This window comes from Mya arenaria, chromosome 14 (genome assembly GCF_026914265.1).
Source record: "Mya arenaria isolate MELC-2E11 chromosome 14, ASM2691426v1".
In the NCBI taxonomy this organism is placed as follows: domain Eukaryota; kingdom Metazoa; phylum Mollusca; class Bivalvia; order Myida; family Myidae; genus Mya; species Mya arenaria.
In genome coordinates, this window is record NC_069135.1 from 38097855 (window position 1) to 38116522 (window position 18668).

At 36.6% G+C, this 18668-nt stretch overlaps 4 protein-coding genes across 4 annotated transcripts; 3 read left to right on the top strand and 1 right to left on the bottom strand.

Annotated features, from left to right (window-relative positions):
- Nucleotides 1-771: 771 nt before the first annotated feature.
- LOC128216085 (putative uncharacterized protein DDB_G0290521) lies at nucleotides 772-1176 on the top strand. The gene has a single exon (XM_052922676.1). It carries the CDS (start codon nucleotides 772-774, stop codon nucleotides 1174-1176), a length of 405 nt encoding a protein of 134 aa, XP_052778636.1.
- A 624-nt stretch (nucleotides 1177-1800) lies between these two features.
- Nucleotides 1801-5151, top strand: LOC128216654 (putative nuclease HARBI1). The gene is made up of 5 exons (XM_052923273.1): nucleotides 1801-2491; nucleotides 3054-3248; nucleotides 3468-3540; nucleotides 3928-4109; nucleotides 4792-5151. The coding sequence occupies exons 1-5, from the start codon at nucleotides 2307-2309 to the stop codon at nucleotides 4931-4933; spliced, it is 777 nt and encodes a 258-aa protein (XP_052779233.1). The 5' UTR covers nucleotides 1801-2306; the 3' UTR covers nucleotides 4934-5151.
- Nucleotides 5152-6388: 1237 nt separating this feature from the next.
- On the bottom strand, nucleotides 6389-8798 carry LOC128216086 (myb-related transcription factor, partner of profilin-like). Its single transcript, XM_052922677.1, has 6 exons — nucleotides 8470-8798; nucleotides 8145-8211; nucleotides 7788-7889; nucleotides 7410-7476; nucleotides 7130-7171; nucleotides 6389-6450 (listed from the first exon to the last, which is right to left on the bottom strand). The coding sequence occupies exons 1-6, from the start codon at nucleotides 8616-8618 to the stop codon at nucleotides 6389-6391; spliced, it is 489 nt and encodes a 162-aa protein (XP_052778637.1). The 5' UTR covers nucleotides 8619-8798.
- Nucleotides 8799-10687: 1889 nt separating this feature from the next.
- Nucleotides 10688-13151, top strand: LOC128216087 (uncharacterized). Its single transcript, XM_052922678.1, has 2 exons — nucleotides 10688-11022; nucleotides 11753-13151. Exons 1-2 carry the CDS (start codon nucleotides 10688-10690, stop codon nucleotides 13116-13118), a joined length of 1701 nt encoding a protein of 566 aa, XP_052778638.1. The 3' UTR covers nucleotides 13119-13151.
- Nucleotides 13152-18668: the final 5517 nt, after the last annotated feature.

Sequence of the window (18668 nt, forward strand, 5' to 3'; positions counted from 1 at the left end):
TTACTCTTCAGGCAACACCCGCCACTACAGCAGAACCCACGGCCACTTGCACACCAGACCTGACGCTCATTTTTACTTCTCAGGCGTCGCCCGCCACTACAGCAGGACCTACGACCACTTGCACGCCAGACCTGACGCTCATGTCTACTCCTCAGGCGTTGCCCGCCACTACAACAGGAACTACGACCACTTGCACACCATACCTGACTCTCATGTCTACTCCTCAGGCGTCGCCCGCCACTACAGCGGGACCCACGGCCACTTGCTCACCAGACCTGACGCCCATGTCTACTCCTCAGGCATCGCCCGCCACTACACCAGGACCCACGGCCACTTGCACTCCAGACCTGACGCTCATGTCTACTCCTCAGGCGTCGCTCGCCACTACAGCAGGACCCACGGCCACATGCACATCAGACTTGACGCTAATGTCTACTCTTCAGGCGTCACCCGCCACTACAGCAGGACCCACGGCCACTTGCACACCAGACCTGACGCTCATGTCTACTCCTCAGGCGTCGCCCGCCACTACAGCAGGACCCACGGCCACATGCACACCAGACCAGACGCTCATTCTACTCCTCAGGCGTCGCCCGGCACAACACCGGGATCCACGGCCACTTGCACACCAGACCTGACGCTCATGTCTACTCCACTACAACAGGGCCCACGCCCACTTGCACACCAGACCGGACGCCCATGTCTACTACTCAGGCGTCGCCCGCCACTACAGCAGGACCCAGATTCACTTTCACACTAGACCTGACGCTCATGTCTACTCCTCGGGCGTCACCCGCCATTACAGCAGGACCCATGGCCACTTGCACACCAGACCGGACGCCCATGTCTACTCCTCAGGTGACGCCCGCCACTACAGCAGGACCCAGATCCACTTGCACACCAGACCTGACGCTCATGTCTACTCCTCAGGCGTCGCCCGCCACTACAGCAGGACCCACGGCCACATGTACACCAGACCAGACGCTCATGTCTACTCCTCACGCGTCGCCCGCCACAACACCGGGATCCACGGCCACTTGCACACCAGACCTGACGCTCATGTCTACTCCACTACAACAGGGCCCACGCCCACTTGCACACCAGACCGGACACCCATGTCTACTCCTCAGGCGTCGCCCGCCACTACAACAGGACCCAGATTCACTTTCACACTAGACCTGACGCTCATGTCTACTCCTCGGGCGTCACCCGCCATTACAGCAGGACCCATGGCCACTTGCACACCAGACCGGACGCCCATGTCTACTCCTCAGGTGTCGCCCGCCACTACAGCAGGACCCAGATCCACTGGCCCCGTTTCATTAATGGTCGCATCGCAAAATTAGACTGCGACGTCGCAAATTTGCCGATCGCATCGCAAAATGCGTTTCATCAAAATTGCGACGTCGCAAAGAGCACCTGCTGGTCGCAAATATCGGTGCTTTTTTTGCGACGTCGTACTACCAGTCGCAACTTGACTTTAAGACGCAAAAATGGCCGACGCAGTTGCGGTTATTTTCCAACAACGACGTTGTCGTCGAAGAAAAGTGCCCATAAGGCGAGTTTTTAATGCTCGCATTTCATCGATAGTGGTACGGGATCTTGATTTTGTTTCCCGTTACCGTTTGGATCGGGTGTTGTTTCAAAATTTGCTTGAAACAGTCGGCCAGACTTTGGAAAAGACCTATCGCGGTGGACATACTATTCCTCCCGACACTCAAGTAAGAGTCAAATGTACTTTACATCATTATTTAATGTACTAGTCGGTACGAAATCGAACGGGAAATACGGTGTACATAGGTATGTATGAAATCAACATCCGGTTGACCTTCACCGTCACTGAGCAAAATGCAAATACGTTTGGGATAAATGCAGCTAAGTTTTCCATCTTAGATACGTTTCTTTCTGATAGTTTGGGCATTCATAATGTAGATATACAGCCCCTTTATTGAATTATCTCGTCATTTGCTGTTTAATTCGCTAAATTGTATGTTAATGGACAATTCTATGGATATTGGACATCACAATCTGTCAGACCCAGTTGTCATTTTTAATGTTGACATATCTGTTCTATTTGAAAAGTGGTAGGAAGTGTTTAGTCTTAACAGTACTCAACATGAAAACCAAATATGCTTCTGTCATATCATTGGAGGTATATTAGGTGTTATGAAATGGGTGCCTATAGCCTATAGGTTTCATGTACAATGTAGAGTAAGCCGGAGATTCAAGTAAAACTTTATAATTTCATCATCATTTAAGAGAATACATGGTTCTTGAATTAACCCCAGTGAATACTCTGAATGTAAATGTTTGCGTGTTATTCTCATATTAACATTGAGAAATTATTTCAGGTTCTTGTTGGTCTCCGGTGCCTGGCAAAAGGTGCCTTTTTTTCGGAGGTTGCTGACACACACGGAGTGAGCAGATCGAGTGTCTGCAGAATTATCCATGGATTTGTCGATGCTGTAATCAACAACGTTGACAATATCAAGTAACATCACTCATTCACCTTTCTGTTCATAATTAACATATTGATATTATATCAATTCTCTACAGAAAATCAAATGCCATTTAGGATAGCATGGTGTGAGTGCATAACATAGTGATGTAATTGTCCACTAAAGGCTGATGTAAGCATACTTGCTTATGACAAAGACGACCAGAATTGGTGCACGGCTTAAGCAATACAATTTTTATAGATTTTTACCATGTTCGACAAGTGGGTCTCATCTTGGTACTCCATTGTGCCTACATGATGGACTGTGTATGTAATAATACAATGCAATCTTGTAATAACCCAATAACAACTTTGTTCACAATATTTTTGCTAGACTGTGAATAGTAATGAAATAAGTATTTTTGAATTGTTGATATTGTCAAATTCAATGCTCATACCTTTTGTTTCAGAGTTACAGTGATAAAACAGTCATTGTTTACTGACACCTATATCCATTCATCTTATACACATATATCTGTTCTTGACTTCTTATACACCTATATCTGTTAATCTTATACTTTGCTTATATTTAAAAGAAACACTCAAAAATTTGCAGGTTTCCTGTTCAGAGGGATGACCAGATGTCAGTGAAGAGGGGTTTCTACAGGAAGTGTAAATTCCCAAACATTGTAGGTGCTGTTGATGGTACTTTAGTACCGATTCTGGCCCCAACAGCAAATGAAGAGTCATTCGTATGCCGTAAGGGGTTTCATGCCATCAATTGCCAAGCAGTGGCTTCCTCAGACTTGAGGTAGGTGACTTATTCCTTTTGACATGAAATAAATCTTGAGATGCAAAAAAACAAAAACAAAATAATTTAAATGATATACTTGCCTATTTGTTTATATATATTATTAGTATAACTTTTCTGGAGCATAACTTGTTGAATGAATTTTTTTGTTAAATCAATGATGTTAAATGAAGAAAATGGCTTTGTATTAGTTAATGTTTTAATTATTGGCAATTTCAGATTCATTGACATAGTGGCAAAGTGGCCTGGTTCCTCACATGATGCTGGTGTTTTTGACAATTCGGTGTTAAAGGTATAAACAATGCATGGTTAAAGAAGTAATCATGTCTCACAATGTGATTTTACTTCAATGTCATACACAGGTCTTGCATATTATTTTAATATGCCTTGTTATATAAAGTATATGAACAACTGCAATTATTGTATCTACTGTAAAGCTGGCCTGTTATCTCTTCGAAAGCCCCTGTTTATTTTCATTCTCTTTTTTCGTCTTAATTCATTGAATAAGGGAAGGTACCGATAAAAGGCCCTGTATATATATATAAAGAAATCATGGCTGTGTAAGAAAAGCTTGAAATAATGTCAATTTATATAAATTTTATATTACAATGTACATGGAGTGTCACCCATATTTAATTTATTCTCACTTCAATATGCAATGTATTATATCTACATGTAGGACTATCTAGAAGCAGACTTGGAGGCTGTACTTCTAGGCGACAGTGGGTACCCGCTGAGGCGTTATTTAATTACTCCTATTCTGCACCCATCAAATGAGAATGAGGAGAGGTACAACAGACGCCACAAGACTGCAAGAGAAGTTGTTGAGAGGGCTTTTGGTGTTTTGAAGTCAAGATTTAGGTAAGCCATTTTTAGCTCGACTATTCGAAGAATAGGTGGGCTATACTACTAGCCCCAGCTTCAGCGTCCGGTTAAAGTTTTAGGGCAAGTTAGGATTTTCACTTATAAGTCCAATACCCTTCATTCAATTGACTTTATAATTCACACAGTTGTTCAGTGCCATCACATGATGAGGTTAGATAACTCTATATTATCTTTTATACAAATTATGGCCTCTGATTGACTATGAAACTTAGGTTCAAGTTTTAAGGCAAGTTGGGATATTTATTAATAACTTCTATACCCTTCATTTAATTGACTTAATACTTCACATAATTGTTCAGGACCATCACCCAATAAGGTTACATAACTCCATATTCTAAATACAAGTGATGGCTCCTGATTGACGTAGATTAAAGTTTTAGGCAATTAAAAGTTAAGGGCAATTTGGGATTTTAGAAAAAACAACCCTCTATACCGTTTTTTCAATGCACTTAAAAAAAATCTAAATTATTTTTGAATAGTACAAAGACTATATTTTTGAGTATTTCCCGATTAACTTTAAATACAAATGGTTTCAATACAACATTCAGCATCACCACATCTAGTAATTTTTACTTAAATGTTTATATTTGTTTGTTCAGCTATTCATCTGTATTAATGGTTGTGTTTTTTTGCTATATAACAATTGATTTTTTTCCAGATGCCTACACAGATCGGGGGGTGTGCTGCCATTTTCACCAGGAAAGAGCTGTCGGGTTTTTTTAGCCTGCTGTAAACTACACAATCTGTGTATTGACAACAATATGCCACTTCCTGCTCTCTGCCAACAGTTCCCTCTGTAAACTGATCAGCTCGTCCGAGCACTGGCAGTCTATAAAGATACATATTCAATTTTTTAAGTCAATGTATTGAACTGATAATGTTTAAAACACCTATTTGGAAACAATATATTGTAATGTTATCATCATTCAAACTTTAACAGATAAATGGGATAGATGTAGTAGGGTTTTCAATTTAGAAAACAGCAAGTAATGAATAAATTATGTACTGTACCACTGTATTGAATCAGTGTTTAATAAAAATGATTATGTAATGATTCTCATCAAACATGTCATTATAAATCATTTGAAGGAGTTTATGCATATACAAAATAAAGGAATTAAGAGGTATGACTACCAGCAACAAAAAATCTCATTTCAAATAATATAATAAATACATTGTTATCAAGGCTTTAAATCATTACTAAATTTCAGTGGTGAATCTGTGTTCTAATGGTAACACACTTGTTTATCAATCAAGGGGTCGCAGGTTCGATTCCCAGTCTCATCACTAAAAAGTACTAGTTGTCGTCCGGGAGTCCCCTGTGACAGTGCTATACACCTGTTCATGTTTAATAACCAGGGAAGCTTCTTACCAGGGTAACATTCTGTCTGTGCAATCTGCTAAAAAATATGAAATGACTTTCAATCTTAACAGAGCACTGGCTGTATGGGTAATGCCTGAGTGCATGTATAAAAAGCTAACACACCTGACCTCCATCAATTATTATTACTTAACAGACAATGATAGTAGCAAACACAAAGCTTTTTTTTTAAACATTGTTTGTGAAAAAGGTTTTGTTGGCAAAACAATTGTTCTTAAGAGTTAATTTTATACCATAATATTCACGCTTCCTTTTTCCTGTTGAGGATGTCCCAGAACTACATCTTACATTTTTTACTGTGTCACTTGACGATTCTGTAAGGAAAGAAAAACTTGAAACAAACAACATTAATTCTTGAAGCTATTTATTAAACTTTGACCGCACACTGGCTACATATTGGAAAGTATTATTTATAAATGTTATGCAAAAAAGTGCATTTATTGCATGTGAAATTTGTTTCACTGAATCTAAATGTGCCAAAGAATTGCAATTAATGTACATTGCGGAATATTGGAAAAAAAATGGTACTGGTTAGTAACATAAACTCATCATTAAACCTTTATTTAGCTTATTTAGCAAAACATATTAATACCAGATCAATGTTGTGACCTTGACTTTAAGTTTGAACGTAAGTCTTGTGAATGACACATCATTTTGTTAAGTTAGGTATCTTTAATGATATATGTGGTTAAAATCAAACCATTAGGAGAAAGAGTAGGACAGGACAAAAAAGAAACCGATAAGACGAAATTGGGCTGCAATCAGATCTACTGACACCTTCTCACCTACGGGAATTTTGTATAGCTGCCACTTCAAATTAATGTATATAGAACACCTTAATACACTACAAAAAAGAATTAACTGTTGAATACTTTTAGTTCTTACCAGCACAGTTTGTGTAGTCAGCCGCTGAAGGGCAATTTTCTTTAGCGGCCACTGCAAATACAATAATGTCAAAATAAATGTATAAATATTTTATTGATGATAACCTAATAAGCAAATTTTGAATTAAATTGGTTAAATTTCTTTACTTCAGCTTGTCAAGAATACACTCCTTTAATAGTTAAATGCAAAATCATTCAAACAATCTTGAACTGCTGTATAAATCATCATGTTTCAGTGTCAAAAATTAGTTATCCAAAACGTTTCTTAAAGCTGCCCCCTCACAGATTGAACGATTTGACAAGTTTTTATTTTTCATCCTTGAACGAGCCAATCTTTGCAAATATCCATGGAAACCAGTTATTTACGACTGCTGACAAAATTAAATTACAGGTTTTTATATTTAAGTTAATTTTTTAATGTTTTATGCATTTTTCTTAAACCGTTAGTAAACGGTTTAAACCATAAAACATTAATTTTCGAACGGAAATATGAAAATCTACAATCTGATCTTTTGTCACCAATCTTATATCATTGGATTGCAAATATTTACGCAAAAATGTACTCTTTCCAAGACAAAAAATGAAAAAAAGTTGTAAAAAATGGTTATTCTGTGAGAGTGTAGCTTTAACTGCCATAAAGTATTGAACATTATGGAAATACTTTTATAATAAAACATGTTTATAAATCCTTCTTCCTCATCTTTTATTATGATACAATTGTTAATACATACCTTCTACCTCATCTTCATTGGCCACTCCTAAGAACTTGGTAACTAAAAAGTAATACATAATGGCTCATTACATTTCACTTATCACAAATCAAAACAATGATATATAATGATAAAATACATATATTTATATGTCAACACCAATATAAAAAAAAATGCTTTTGATATAATAAGTAAGACATTATTAAGTGAAACAAATGACAATTGAATAATTTCAATATTTAAATATTTAAGTTAAAAGATGTTTCATGTTGCTGTTTAGTGGGAGTGTTTTACAACTCACATGATCTGTTAGTGTCCACTCCAGTCTGAATACCGGTCACAGATACCGCTGGAATGCATGATAGGACCTGTAGCAGAAATGAGTGACACACATTAAAGAAACAGCATTCACTGCACCTAAGCTTTAATGTAAAAGATAAGAATGAAATTTACATCTTTAGAAATATAACAAAAAATGATTGCATATGTCTGCCTGTCATTTTTTAACTATATTGAAATTAGAAGACCCCCCCCCCCTTCCGACACACACACACATGGTTCTTTTTTAACTATAGGCAAATAACAAATTACCCACCCTTCCCTCTCCTTGCACACACTTACATAAACACACGAACAATATATATTTCTCAAAATGTTATCGATGATTTTGTTTACATACCCTTTCCTCCAGCTCTGTTAGGATAAGGGTTTTTGGTATCTCCCCCAATCCTGAACTCCTCAGGGCTTTCAGGCGACCCTGCTCCTTTTTCTTTGTTCGACTCTGTGATGAGTAGAACAATTCTAGCATTTTATATAAAAACAAGCATGACATGCATCAGGAAAATTGTTTTGAGTAATTTTTATGAATATTTTGGGCTAGAAATATTGATCAATATCACTATACATTGTAGTTGTCATAAGAGTAGGTTGACCTCATGAGTCATGTAACTTATATAAATAGTGATATAATTTTATCATTGTTATTTTAAACATACTTATATATAATTACTAAGACAGTTCAACATATAAATAATACCTTCAAATCCTTCCACTTCTTGGACATTTCATCAATCGTCCTCCCATTCCCGCCAACACTGTTCACACTGATATAAAAATGTTGTAGAGTTGAATATACAGTAATATACGTTATTCTCTGTTATAACATTGATTAGATGGCATATGTCGTTCTACTCGTGATATATAATCATTTTTATGACCCGGGCTGACTTAAATATGTAATAATTTGAACAAGATGCATAAAGATAAAACTCATCATTGACAGCATTGCATCCACTAACTTAGTATTAAAGGGATAAAAATCTACGCACATTGAAGTGGCAGCTACTGTACAAAATACAAACCTCAACAAAATTTCATTTAGAACTCTTTTCTTCTCTGCCTCTGAAGAACTTGGGCCGTGCTTGGAAGTTAAAAAGGTGCTGTGTTTTGTGTGCCCAGTAGCGAGTTCTTCCAACTCCCGCGACGACCAATTTTGCTTCCTTTCTGACATTGTGAAGTTCTATGCAGAAGTCCGTCTGTCCAATCTGACAGATGGCGCGTAAACAAACAGGTACTCGCAGTGATGCTGTGACGTCATTTCGTAGACTGCGTATCGCAAATTATCGATAGAGGAAAAAGTCGCAAGCTCTATTTTGCGACGCGATTAATGAAACGCAAATTGCGCTGTGTCGCAAACTCGGTCGCATTTCTTGCGACTTTGCTGGATTTGCGATGCGACCATTAATGAAACGGGGCAACTTGCCTGACGCTCATGTCTGCTCCTCGGGCGTCACCCGCAACTACAGTAGGACCCACGGCCAATTGCACACCAGACCTGACACTCATATGCTCATATATATATGTCAGAAAGTATTCCCCACGTATGATATTTTTTAATCCACCTACAGAATAAAAATTTAAAACTTCTGATACTGTTAGTTATATATGTAGTACACTGACAATATTCTAAGAGTTGTATAGTTATTTTACTCGCACAACCTCTGCGTTGTGTTAAATTATGTCTGTTTTAGTTAGTTTTATGCTTAGATTATTAAAACAAAAAAAACGACCTATTTATTGCTGTTTATAAGGTATGTATAGTAACACCTTATACAGGTAAAACAATTACGCCACCACCCCCACCCCAAATCCTGGAACCGCCCCTGACTTGGTGTATTTGTTACTTGGAACGCTTGAGGTTACTTGGTATACACACGGACCTATAAACTATGGTTAATGGTATACATGTGGTTGATTGGTACCGTAATGTTGATAAGGATAACTGCACACTTCGAACTTTCTTCCAAATTTAGTATGTTGGGGTCGTTAAACACTTCAGTCAGGGTTTATTGTCGTGCAAATCGGCCAATTTACGATATAATTTATAAGAAAATTATTTAGAGTTGTGTGACCCCAACTACTAGGCCATCTCCGCAACGTCGGTATCATTCGGAACATCGAAAACAACTTCGGATGTATGTGTATGGTTTACAAATACATTTAATTCCGCTGCAAGTAGATCGAGTAGTAATTTCAATTTAACAGGAAAAATGTCTTTACTGTTGGGAATCCAAATTTTTTATGCAATAATACACTTCACTGGCAATCCATTTAAACTTGAATACACAAAATACACATTCAAAACTACTTAAAATAGATACTATTATCTAAAACCTTACGAACTACTTCCAAAGATGTACTAACATACATCAGATCGAAATTGCCGAGGATTTCCCAATGTCTCTGGGGCAATCGTGATCATTCGGCAGCCTTCTACAAGCTCGGGATATACTTATTTCGTTGTGCGTTCCGAGTGTAGAAACGCCTACTAAACCTGAAGTTGTTGACTTCTATTGTAATTAATACGGGACACAATCTCGGCATGTTTAAAATGTGTTTAGATTTTGACAAGAATAATTGAGCAAGGTTGTAACAACGCTTATCATTTGGATATTGTGTAATATGTCAGTGTTACATTGATGTGTTTTCTTCGTGTCAGTACAAAACAATTTACATCCTTGAAACAAAATAAACAGACGTGGCTGAATGAACATATATTTGATATAGATCGTGAATCTTTTGAAATTCAAGAGAGAAATGGAATCTAATTTCTAATCATCAATATCTTCCAATATATGGTGTTGGGGTTTGAGAAGCACTAGAACTCAGTGTTATTGTCCGTGGAAATGGGTCAATTCGCTATAAAATATACAGGAAAAGTACTCCCTACAACTATTCGACCATCTCCGGTAAGCTCGGAATAGACAATCGTTACAACTCGGCAGTCTTCGGCAAACCCGGGATCGTGGGAAGGCCCACTGGAAAGTCGATAACTATTCTAAATGTTGACACAGGAATAAAATACGGGATGTTTGTATTTGAACAATGATTGTAAATTATATACGGTTGTTACTACGCTTATCATTTTGATATCGTGTTAGATGTCAGTGTTTAATTGATCGAACTATTGGTTTTCTTCGTATCAGCTCAGTACAAAATAATAAACTTTCTAGTTACAAAATAAACAGAATCCGACTGTTTGAAGTAGTTTGTGAGTCATTTTTAATCTCAAGAGTGAAAATGGCATCCAATTTTGAATCATCCATTCAGAGGGGCTGTGACTTCATTTACGATTTTTCCTGCTCTCCTTGTGAAGAGAACGGATTTAACACCGATGCTTACCATTATTGTACTCAATGCACAAAATATTACTGCCAAAACTGTGTTTCAAAACATTACGTATTATATCAGAAGCACGTGGTGCTCGGCCGGAAGGACGTGAAGAAATGGAAGGCAGCTCCAGGGGTGACGGACGCCCTGGAGAGATGCGGGATGCACCCCGGGGAGGCGCTGAGGCTGGTATGTGCTGACCATGACCAGCTGTGCTGTTCTATATGCGTTGCCATTGACCACAGGTATGTATGAACAAAACATCAATTTAAAGGCACCCAACATAAGCTGTTGCAGAAGTATATTATATTTCTATAAGTTATAATATTTAACCAATTCGACTTTTGATGATTAAAAAAGCCTTTATACATGCATACGGTGTTTTAATAAATAGCTACGTGACCATAAATTCCCCAGTTAAAAATGCACCAATATATAGTTTAAATCTTATTATTTTTTTAATCTGAAAACAAATCATACGCTTTTTGTGGTTTTGAACATTTAAATAGAATTAATAAAACATTAAAATGCATTAAGATTTAAAAGGAAAATCTTTTTTTGGAATCAACCTATATTGTGCGCCTAAAAACACTAACCGGTAAATAAGCTATACTAACCAGGGGCGGTTCTTAGATTCGGCGTTAGAGGGGGCGTAACTCAGGGGCGTAGCCGTTTGAATTGTGCCACTCCCTCAGAACCGAAATTTAATTGGTTTTAAGTGTTGGCATAGGGGTTTGGTTACTCCAAAAAATATCTTACAAGTTCTAGTCCGAAATGGTGTTTTTTGGTCGTATTATATTATCTTTTGTTCTCTAATATAACATTAGAAAGTAAACTTGGACGATTTAAGAGGAACCGCTATTGGTTACTTGCGTCATATGTAAATCATTTTCTATAACATTTTCCGACATAAGCAACGTCATATACAGTTTATGCAGAACTGATTACAACTGTTTCACAACTTCTTTGTTTCAGACAATGTTCCAAAATCCAACACATTCCAGATGAAGCAAAAGGTATTCAGCGAAATATTGAGTTTCAACAAATTCCAAAGAAGATCGCTGAACTTCAAGAGCAATTCGAAAAGATGAAAGAATTACGATTGAAGAATACGACATTTCTGAAAAATACGCGAGCTGCCATTTCTGATGAAATTAAAACCATACGTAAAAAAATCAACGAAATCCTTGACAAGATTGAGAAGACAACATTACAGGACTTGGACGGAATGATAGCTGAACTTGAAAAAAACCTAAAGAAAGATATCGAAACTTCTGATAAAATGACTATCATACTGCAAAACATGATTGCCGATTTTCAAACCATAGCAAAATCAAGCGAGTCAAAAGCATATATTGCGTACAGAAAGAGCCAGGATATGATTACACAAGCAAACGATCTACTTCGTGGCATATCAGCCATTGAGTGTTACAATGTAACATTTCAAGCCAATACTCTTATCGAAGAACCTTTATTTGCAGTAAAGACGTTTGGAGCGATTGAAGAACAAACTGTTATGACCAAACAGCGAAAAGATCCCCATTCCGATCCTAATCACGTCTTCAGTGTTGTAGAGTACAAGGAGTACAACGTTAAGATAAGTGATCAGAAAAGTCAATGTGGTATCTTTGGCGTATGTGAATTGCCTAGTGGAGAGTTTGTCATAGCAGACTTCAATAGTAAGAAAGTAAAGCTCCTGGACAAGAATTACAGGTTGCTCTACCACTGTAATGTCCCGCGGAGTCCTTATGGCGTGTGCCACATTAACGAAAATGAAGTGGGCGTTTGTATTAACAAAGAACTTCATTTCATTAAATCTACGAAAGGGAAACTCGTAACTACGAGGAAGTTAAGCTTCAACCATGACTGTTATACTGCAGCTTATCATAGTGGCAAGCTTTACATCTGCTCCGGTGACGCCCTGTATGTCTACACGATGTCGGGACAGAAGGTGAAGAAGCTGTACGAGGACAAGTCTGGGGGTGTCACGGTGAGGAATTGTGCCATCAGTAACGACGGGGAAACAATATACATCACAAACTCCAGTAAACATCAACTGGTCACCCTGGACAACAACGGCACGAAGCTGGCCTTACTCACTGACCCTGACATGAGAAACCATACCGGAGTACACGTGACACCTGCTGGACACGTGTTCGTCTGCTGCTGGAACTCCAGCACAGTGCTGCAGGTTGACAAAGACGGGAAGAAGAAGTTGGCCACACTGGCAAGGAAAGAAGACGGAGTGTACGGACCGTGTTCTTCATTTTTCAGCAGCCGCACTTCTTCTTTGATTGTTGGTGGATCCAAAGACACACTTCTTGTTATCAAGTTAAATTAATACTTAAAACTATCAATGTTTGAATTGGTACTATCGAACTGGGATTTTTCAAAGTTTATTGCAGTATTTGCATATATAAATGTTGAGTTTAGACCCCTGGTTATAATTAATATGACATGAATCCAAAAGCTTCTTGTGAATTCTTATATATGATCGAATTTGTGTCAATTTTATATGACACAAACTATTTGTAATAATATGTTCTTTTCGATGAATGTAGATTATTCAATATTCGTGAATATACATTGCCTATAAACGAGAAAATGAACGTATTGTTGTTGTTGTGTTTTAATATGTTGTATCCTATTTTTAAAATCATTAAAAAAGAAGCAAATAAACCGCCTATCAAACTCGTCATGGTGTCTATTAATACGTTCGCACTAATTACTTTCAGAACACCATCATATTGAATTATTGATTCGAGCTGTAATGACAATTTACTTGCATAATGAATCACAGTCGTCAGGTGAATTGCAATAAGTAATAATAAAACAATCTCTTAGTTCATCTCCAGAACACATAATTTGATCTCACGTTAAACATCGACAGTCTCCGTTGGTATGAGACTTACAGCTCACGTATAACATCGATAGTCTCGGTTAGATTGAGACTTACATATCACGTTTAACACCAACAGTCACCGTTGGAATACGACTTACATCTCACATATAACATATACATCCCGGTTTGATTGAGACTTACGTATAATACGTAAGACGTATACTATCGTAAAACATCGACATTCTCGGTTAGAAAGAGACTGACATTTAACATAAACAGTCTCCGATGGAATGGGACTTACATCTCACATATAACATTGATACATCGGTAAGATTGAGACTTGCATCTCACCTTTAACATCGACAGTCTCGGCTAGTTATAGACTCATCCCCGTTCAACATCGTCATTCTCGGCTAGTCGGCTAGTTTGAAACTTACATCCCACGTTCAACATCGACAGTCTCGGTTTGATTAAGACTTACATCTCACGTATAACATTGACAGTCTCGGTTAGTTCGGTTGAAATCGTCGGTTTCAGCTGGACTGCGATGGCTGAACTAGTCGGTGCATCTCATTCCACATTATAGGGTTAATACACCTTCGCGATCGGGCTGTAAACCATTTTGCAGGCCTTTGCAGATGGTAACAACCGAAAAAATGTGTATTATCGTTATTATTGCATAAAAATACACACCATGAGTAACTTTTATGTTAAAAAAGCTATTCAATGTCACGAAAATGTAAAAACATTTAGTTCAAACTAACCTCCATAACAGGTACGTGTGTGACGTCACGAGTGATGTCGTTGAAAAAATTTAACATTAAGCTCGATTAGGGCCGCAACATAACTCGACAGTTCCATTTTTGTTTCGACGCCATTTTGTTAAGTGTTCAGTCGAATGGAAAGTGTTGTGTTTTTTTTTAATTTATTGGATAACTTGGATTATTTACACACAATAGCTATCGGGTAATCGATTAATACCGATGTATTCCTAATTTAACATTAATATGTTTTGGCAACTAATTTAAAACGGAAAAAAATGTTAAAATGTTCTCTTCATTGCATACGACGTTATGGAATCATGTCCATTTAAGTCGTTTGTTCTGAATAAAATCGACAGAAATAACTAAAGTTGGGAAGAGTTAAAGGTTTTTAGACCTAATTTAGTGCTTTTTAAGCAAATAAATAGTCAAACAACTGCAGAAAGTACTGTCTAGAAAGACGCCTCAGCTTGCCAGGAAAAGACAACACAGAAGAAGAAATGTATGTTAATGGTTGTTTAATATTTGTATACAGCTATGCATGCTGAAATATGTTTTGTGCAAGAGGTTTGCATCGTGGACCCAATTTCGGTCAGAAACCAGGTCGCTCAGCGTCCAGTGTTCTGATGCGGTCACTGATACCGCTTATGTAAAACAAAAAGCCGGTCATTAACGGCACGTGAATTTACTGAATAATGCACGTTTTCTACTGAAAACGCCCGGGGTTTTACGCTTTAACGCACCGCGATAACGGACCCACACATTTCATGCAATAATTGAACGATAACGCCTGTGTTTTTGTTACATACACCTATACAATTTGGTGAGAACTGAAAATAGTATATAACATATACAAACATATTATGCTTAGAATAAGATCATACATGTTTTTCACGAGTGGTCACAGAAAAAATATTGAAAATATGTTTCTGTTACCACGAGTAACGATGGCATAACCGATGTGTCAAGGTTACTCCTTTTCGCGCGAGCAGTACGTCCACTAAAACATTTCCCTACCTTATGGAAATGGTTGTTGCAATTTAAATTAACTTTAAATAAAACCCTTCTAGCATCATTGAAACATATGATTTTAACATTTATTGAGCCACAAAACATGTATTTAATCAAAAGCATTTCGGAAATAAAAAAAACATATCGCGTAGAAATAGAAGTGAATGAAACCGTGGCATGTGGCTTTTTTGTACATTCAAAAACAATTTCAATAGATTTAGATTAAAAAATATGGACTATAATAGTGTGTATGCGTAAAATCAACGGAATTCTGTTTTTGTGCTGTTCTGTGTCTGGTTTTCAATCTACTATAATTGTTCAATTATTTATGGCCGATGATCTAAACTATTCGATTAGGCGGGACACCATTATCGATCAGCTTTTGGGCAAGCCTTTTCAAAGCATTATACTATTTTTCAAAAAGAAAACTGAATTGATGAACTGATGAAAAGGGTCGTAGCTAGGGCCTAAAAACCTGTAGGCGCGATGATTCTGTATGAGTTTGGGGACTTTTATATGCACATTACGACCACTTTAATATATTTGCAATGATTACAATAAAATCAAGCAATACCATCTGCATGCAGTTTAAATAAACACAAATTTGCTTTGGTTAAAATAAAACAAAATTTTCAAGTTGTTCAAAATGTGTGAGTAGCTATTTGTTTTTATTGCATTTTGAGGTTATTGAATTTTGTCATTTTTTCATAAAATTTATAGGCCCAGGCCTATAATGCTTATATGTAGCTACGCCATTGAAGGTAAACTGTTGAAGGAAATTTGTCAAATTCAAAATGTGTGTGCATTCATGTAAGCGATTAGAGTTTGAAGGTAGAAATGATCTACAACCCTATTACTAGCACATGTGGCCAAATAAATATTCAACCGATACCTACCAAGCGGGTTAATTGTAACAATATATTGCCTGAAATAGTTCATACATAAAATGGTAAGTTCATTCTTTGAAATTGTTGTTTGACAATTCTAAATGATTCATTAATAATCAATCATTAAGTTCTAGGCTTAATCAGAATAAATTTCTCGGGTGTTTCTCGGGTGTTTAAAGGTCCTGCCAGTCATCCGATATACACACCCAAGTAATTTCTAATGATTAAGAAGAGCTTGTCATTTAACTATTACTAAGTCGATCTAATGGTCATACATCATTGACTCCATTCACTGCAAAGGTCCGTTAAATATAACGAGCAATCCGATTAGCTTCACCGTTCTACGATCCAATTACGACCAGTATTGAATATCTACAAAAGTGATTTATTGGAGTGCAATGATTTCAACAGATAACTGGGTCATACTCGGGTTAGAAATAACATACTTCCCTTCTCTAACGGTTCTGCATTACATATATATTACAACTCACTAAGTTAATACAAAAACGATGCAGGGTAAACAATTGATAAATTTTTACATCCAAAAATAGATTATTAAAACAATGGTTGCATTAATCAGTAAATATACGCGTAGATTTAATTTGACCTGAATGTATAAGTCATAAAGGAATTACATTAAATGAGTTTGAGATTTATTTTACAATAACATTTTCTCAACGCCTGTTTAAATTTATATGAAATCACACAATGTATGTTAACCATTAGACATAGTGTGGTTTTAATGTTCTACTTTGTGTTCAAAAACATATAAGACTAAAGGAGGATTTTTTAGCATTTCCTGTTCATAGATCAATAATGTTTTATGTTTAATGCTTACTTTTATTTCAGTTTTTCCTGTTTGGCTATTTGCTTTTAGAATTGTTTCTACTTATGAACAAGCAATATGCTTTGCTCACCATAACTATTCGTTTTTATAATACAAAGGAATATGTAATTTAAAGGCACACATGTATGATACATTTCAATCAAAGACATTCTTTTTATTATATGACTTCCGCTTGTATATATAGATTTATCAGTACAATTGATATTTTACTGTATCAATGAGTAAAAATATCAATTTGATACTTTTGACTGTTTTAAAATTTTAGTCCACTCTCCTATTCCATTTCCAAAATAGGTTCGCATACAAATTGGCGCGCTTTTCTGAAAAAATACAATAAACAGTCATTCCTATCCATTTTAAAACATATTGAAAAAAATGTTGGTTTAAGAGTGAGATCGCACTATGTTTCATCTCGTGAACACCAAAAGTAAATATTTCACTCGTTGGTACAGCACTCGTGAAATATACCTTCTGGTGCTTACTCGGGGAAATATATAGAGGATATTTGACAAATTTTCTGTTTCTTTTATGCTTATTTTCGGAGTTGTATTAAAAAAATATTTATTTCTTAATTACCCCCTTTTTTGAAAAAGGTGTTATTTACGCCGCTACCCGTAGGGCGCCCCTCACGCAAAATTATAGCTGTCAACTTTTCTATTTCCGGTTTGTTGAGAAAAAGTTCTCTGCTATTCATTCTTATAGTTTATTATTCGCTCGTTTTTTAATGCAAAGCTTTTATGAACAGTAATCAATGAAGTTTTATAAATGCACAGATGTTCCAAAATATAACGAAAACACTTTTATTTTAAGCGGGACATAAATACATAACCAAATAACTACGCCGCGATTTAATGAATGAAATTTGAAAGGTCAAATGTGTTAGCAAAACAAATGCGGATAATCATTGGATTATAAACATTTTTCTTAGTTTTAGAGTGTGTTTCATGTTACATGGATATTCAGTGATCTTACGGTCAGAGACCAGTCTTTTTTGCTTGAAGACAGGTCGTTTTCAAGGTAATGATGAGGACCACGCTAGTTTGTTGACATATTTTGAGGCGTGGGTGGGGTAAAAAATGTCAGATTATCTGCAAATTGTTGTGTGAATTTTCCGGGAAGCTCGTTTTACTTATTACAACAACAAACAGTTCGAAATACATGTGAACGATGATATATTGTCGTCGGTAACATTCTTTTTTATGTTCAAACAGTTGTTTTCGTCTGTAATTTGTTTGGTATGAAAGCAAATGTTCGAACATTCAGCTTCAAGATCAAGAAAACTTTAGAAAAACGGGATAACCAGTGTAAACGGTGAGTTGTTAATTTCTAAATATATATTTATTTAAATTTATAAAACATTTCTTTAAATTTGCCAACATTTTCTGGTTCAAAGTGAATTTTTCTGTTTTGATCAAGGGGGAGATGCTACATAGGATTTTAAAAGTAGTTCTAAAAGTTGATATTTTCACTTCTTATTTTGCAGTGAAAATATCAAATTGACATTTTCACTGCTGTTATTTCACTGATAAAACCCCATATTTTA